At 39.4% G+C, this 5,577-nt stretch overlaps 1 protein-coding gene across 1 annotated transcript; it reads right to left on the minus strand.

The window, feature by feature from the left end:
- Window positions 1-591: 591 nt before the first annotated feature.
- On the minus strand, window positions 592-2,858 carry LOC116631967 (heterogeneous nuclear ribonucleoprotein A3-like). The gene has a single exon (XM_032403523.1). It carries the CDS (start codon window positions 2,844-2,846, stop codon window positions 1,713-1,715), a length of 1,134 nt encoding a protein of 377 aa, XP_032259414.1. The 5' UTR covers window positions 2,847-2,858; the 3' UTR covers window positions 592-1,712.
- Window positions 2,859-5,577: the final 2,719 nt, after the last annotated feature.

A 5,577-nucleotide genomic window follows, 5' to 3' on the forward strand; every position in this document is an offset into this window, starting at 1 on the left:
CTGCCCTGGTGAGTGATGGATGTATGTCTGTGTCGATATTTCCAAGTCACAAAGCTTAGATGACTAAACAAACAGCCTGTGGACTCAATCACTTCCTCCTTCCTCCTTTGACTCTAGCAGGTTGGTTTGTCTTGGGTGGGTTGCACCTGTAGGTGGTGCACGATTCTTGTGCAAACAGCTGAGAGGCTGTCCTATCTTCTCAGGCCAAATGCTCTGCAAGGCAGTAGCCACATAAACCACCTCTGAACCATCAGAATTCTTGGGGATTTAAATAACAGGGTGAGAGTACAGCAGCCTCTCTGACACCCAAGGTGTTGTTCAGAAGTCGCAGAAATGCCACGCTTATTGTCATTGTTCTCAGTTTGCAGCACAGCCAATTTCTATTGATTTTCTCATTTGTTTTTTTAAATGTGAAGTCCTGTTTGCAGTATGAACACAAAGAAAGCCCAGACCAGGCACTTCACTAGGAGAGCCTTATGGGTCCAGCTGGGAATTTTGTACCTTCTTGATGTCTGCAGAGTGGCCATATACTTTTTTTTTTTTTTTTTAAGGGTTCAACAATGCATGATTTTTATTCTCTTGCTTCTGAAAGCTTGTATCACAAAAATATATATATTAAACCAAGGAAAATAACTGAAGACTTATGGGCCTCTTGTGCTTTGTAAAGTAAGAAAAAAAAAAAAAGGATAGCCACTAATTTGCTCAAACACAACAGGCTTAGTGGTCCTGTATTTTGAAGTTTTTAAGAATGGTTTTTAAGGAAAAGGGATAACATCCACTACCCCTTTCCAGAATTTAAACAGAGGGCAGTAGACATTCTTTACACCCAAATAAAACTATGGCAGTTCACATGTGACCAAGGTGAATGTAGAATGGAGATGTTCTAAACACAGCTAGGACTCTCAGCAAAACTAACACACTAAAATCATATGATTACATTTTGAAAGAAAATGCACAAAAACCAAATAGGAATTTTGAGATTTTTTCATTTGAAGGTAAATCTTAATGCTATTAAATTCACAAATATGCTAATTTAAATACCTAATTCTATTTATCTAAAACACACATTGCAAACATACAAATATCTATTCTCTCCACATGTCAGAGCCCATTCATTTCATGGTTTGGAAATGCGGAGAATAGATTCCCCTTAAACTGCAAGTCAGCAGGTGTTTCTTTACAGTTAACTTTAGCAAAATTCATACAAAATAGTAATTAACAATGATCTTCTTTACTTGTTAACTCACAAGGAAACACCTTCAAAACTGCATTTTGTTAAAGTTTCTGTACTAAAATGTAGAAAAACTGAACTACACAAAGATTGAAAAGTTAAAAATTCCTTAATTTTTTATTCCTGGTACCACTACCACAATTTACAGGGCAATATACCTGATGTAATGAAAAGAAAAAGAAAAAGACAAAGCTACAACAGATAAAAGACCTCAGGAATGTACATCTAATTGACACTACATTGCATTAATCCATAGCTGCACTTTTTGCAAACGGTGGCTATGACAGTCCTGAACAAGAAAGGTTTCCTGTTTAAGCTGCCGTAACTTTTCTGACTATGGATCATCGTTCCTTCTGTGGCAGATTTTTACAGTTCCTCTAATGCATTTGGGACGACTGTCTCAAAGTAACCTGCAGCTTTCCTGACAACTCCTCGCTCTCTCTCCTGCTAAGAACTGTAGCCCTTTTCTTCTGAATTTTTTTTAGAACCTTCTGCTACCATATCCACCACTTCCACCACCAGATCCATAACCACCACCATAGGGACTGCCCGAGCTTCTTGCACCAGAACTGCCCCCCTTCATGGGTCCATAATTTGATTGCTGTTGTCCACTATAATTTCCAAAATCATTATAGTTCCCACCACCACCATAGTTACCTCCAAAATTTCCTCCTTCATTGTAACCATCATATCCTCCACCACCACCTCCATATCCGCCTCCTTGGTTTCCATATCCTGGTCCACCACCACCATAGCCTCCTCTACTACTATATCCAGGACCACCACCATAGTTGCCACCATCACCTCCAAATCCATTATAGCCACCATCACCTCCTCCATAACTACCTCTGCTGCCACCACCTCCACCACCATAGCCTCCTCTTCCACCGAAGTTTCCACCACGGCCAAAGTTACCACCACCTCCAAAGTTTCCTCCGTGACCTATGAAGTTGCCAGATCCACCTCCACGACCTCTTTGTGATCCAGCAGAGTGCATTTCTTGTTTAGAAAGGGCTTTTTTCACTTCACAATTATGCCCATTAATAGTGTGGTATTTCTGAACAACAATTTTGTCAACTGTATCATGATCATCAAAAGTTACAAAAGCAAATCCTCTCTTTTTTCCACTCTGCCTGTCTTCCATAACTTCTATGGTTTCAATCTTGCCATACTTTTCAAAGTAGTCTCTCAAATTATATTCTTCTGTATCTTCTTTAATACCACCAACAAAAATTTTCTTCACTGTTAGATGGGCACCAGGCTTTACAGAATCCTCTCTAGAAACAGCTCTCTTTGGTTCCACTACACGCCCATCAACCTTGTGTGGTCGGGCCCACATTGCTGCATCCACCTCTTCAACACAAGAGTAAGTCACAAAACCAAAACCCCTGGAACGTTTTGTTTGGGGTTCTCTCATCACCACACAATCTGTAAGTGTACCCCATTTTTCAAAATGTTCTCTTAAACTATCATCTGTAGTTTCAAAGCTCAAACCACCAATAAACAGTTTTCTCAACTGCTCTGGTTCCTTTGGATCATGGCCCTCCTCCCCCCGGCGGCGGCAGCGATGGCCGGAGTCGGGCTGGGGGCGACCGGGCGACGGTTTTACCTCCATTTTGAGACCAGACTGGCCATATACTTTTACATGTCTCAGCTTCATAAAGGGCTCTGTGAAAGAGCTCTGTGATGGACAGATCACAAAAGTAAATAAACATGTCATTTTTAAAAATCTCTGGGAATTATTCTACCATGGTTCTGCTCAGATCCCTGAACAAGAATTTGAGATGGTTTTCATAGACAGGTGTGTACAATATAACACAATGTCCTGGTGGCTTGTGGATATAGGTTTCCTTTTGGTTTTCTTGTGTGTAATATGTATTGCGTAAGGGGAGCATATATGATCTTGCTTAGACTCTTCAAAGTTTGCCCATTGCATCTTTCTCTTGCCATAGCTTACAATGCCGTGCATATTGTGGGCCCTGCTTTTTCTCATTTCAGGCTCAATTACTTGACCCTGTTGCTCTGTGGTTCAGCCACCTGTCATCTTTACACTTCCTCGACACCTTTGTCCTCCCTGCCCCACCCCCAGAGCCTTTATACATTCAGTTCCAGTGCTGGACAAGTCAGCCCACAAACACATGCACACACACGCACATACACACACTCACCAACCACACTCACTCATCCACCACACACCTTCTTCTACCCAGTTGACACCTAGTCATCCTTCATATCTTAATTCAAGCACCACTTTTGCAGGAAAGCCTACCCTGACCCTCCCAGGTTAGATTAGGTTCTTATCTTACATACTGTCATAGAACCTATTCTTTTCCTTCAGAGCACTTGACTAAGCTGGCAATTATATAACCATTTGGGTACTTCGTTATCATTGGCATTCTCCACCCAAGATTTTGTAAATCCTGTGCAAATATAGATTGGATCTATTTTTGGTTCACCTTTGTATCCTCAGCCTTGTGCATAGAGCCTGGCACATAGCTGACTTACAGTGAATATCAGATGGATGGATGGATGGGTGGATGGATGGACAGATGGATATGCGTGAGTGCATGTGTGTGTCTGTCAAGTAATGGGGCTATTGCTACTGTAACTTACCCAGTATATATTTAGTTTTCTTTAATTTAGACTGTTCTGATAAGCAGAAAGTAGAAGTAACACTATTCTTCATGTGAATCAACTTCTTCACTAATTCTACTTATGGAATGAGCATTCATTCAGGCACATAAACACCATGAATGATTCTGGTTAGCATTCAGGGAAGAAAAATCTATTTATAGGACTTATGAAAATCATATAAATACCATGTCTTGTTAACTGTGCACCTTTGTTCATTTCAACTTAATCACAAAACCGCAATCTCTCCTCTTTAACACCATTAACAAATTGTAATGTGCCCGAGATAAATTACTCAATAAACACATGTTTAAGTACATTAGCAGTGACCAACTGAGTGTTATGTTACACGCCCTGGACACTCGGCAGCAGCCTCCTTCCCTCTCCACCTCCCCGGTAGAACAGCCTGTGGAATTTGGGACAGTTCCAAACAGATAGGATGAAGAGTACAAATACGTATGCTGATGCTTACAGAGAAATGATATGGGAAGGTCCCGTCACCCACTACTGACTGGTACAATACAGCTGGGAATGCATTTTTGATTGTGTACCAGATAATTCAAATAGTTGCAGAATGGAGAAAGGTTGATAAAAAGCACATCAAGAATCAGAGAGCTTAAAATAGTCAAGATTGCATACCAAGGCCGGGTTGAATTCTGGTTACTAACTGCTGGTGCCCATCCAAAAGCTGGCTTCGGGAGAAATGGTCATGGTAGCATTCTGCTAGTAAAATTACTTTTAAATATAGAAACCAAGGTATTTTAGAATTACCTTGTACTTTGGTTTCCAAGTATATAGTCTAGTCTTGCCTCAAGGCTCCAACAATCAATGGAATCATGGAAAATGTGTGATTCATGAAAATGCCCTTTATAGGGCATTGCTGTGTGATTCATGAAAAATGCCCTTTATAGGACCTGTCCCATGAAGAGTGTAGTGATGAATTCTAGAGCGATAGGCATCAAGTGCCCCTAATGCAAATCTGAATTATAGTTTCTATTTCTTTTAAAATTTTCAAACTTAGAAAAACTAATATTTTAAAACTCGAAGTAATATGCACAGATTTGCCATCATAGAAATCATTCACCTAAATTTATTGTTTTGGGTATTTTTAAAAATAAGAACAATACATGCTCATTGAAATATGTATCTATATTTACATATAAATACAGGGACATCTATGAGATATGTAGATATAGGTATCTACATTAAGTAGTACAGATATTTATAAATTAAAAAGTACCTTTCATTTGCTCCTTTTCCTGCTGCATATCATATCCCATTCCCCAGAGAAACCCGGGCTAACAATCTGACATATTTACTTTTATTTTTACACAAATAGGATCCTACCCTGTATGCGGTTCTGCAACATACTTTGTTTATCTTTAGGATGTATCTTAATGTCCTATTGAAGGAAACTGAAGGAGGGGTACACAAGACTTTTTGTACCCATTGTACTATTTTTGCAACTTCTCGGGAGTCCATTAATATTTCAGAATCAAATGGTTTTTAAAAAAATAAGAAACCTTCCATTTTTTTAAAAAAAAATGTATCTTGGTCATGGTGCCACTTTGGTACATTATAACTACTTCACTCTGTTGACTGGGTTACTAATATTTTATTGTTTGGATATATAATAATTCTTTTAATGAGTCTCCTTTTGATGGGTATTTATGTTGTTTTCCAGTCGTCTGGTGTTACACTAACAATGCAGGGGA

The sequence above is a fragment of the Phoca vitulina genome, unplaced genomic scaffold (assembly GCF_004348235.1).
Source record: "Phoca vitulina isolate PV1807 unplaced genomic scaffold, GSC_HSeal_1.0 scaffold6, whole genome shotgun sequence".
Classification (NCBI taxonomy): Eukaryota; Metazoa; Chordata; class Mammalia; order Carnivora; family Phocidae; genus Phoca; species Phoca vitulina.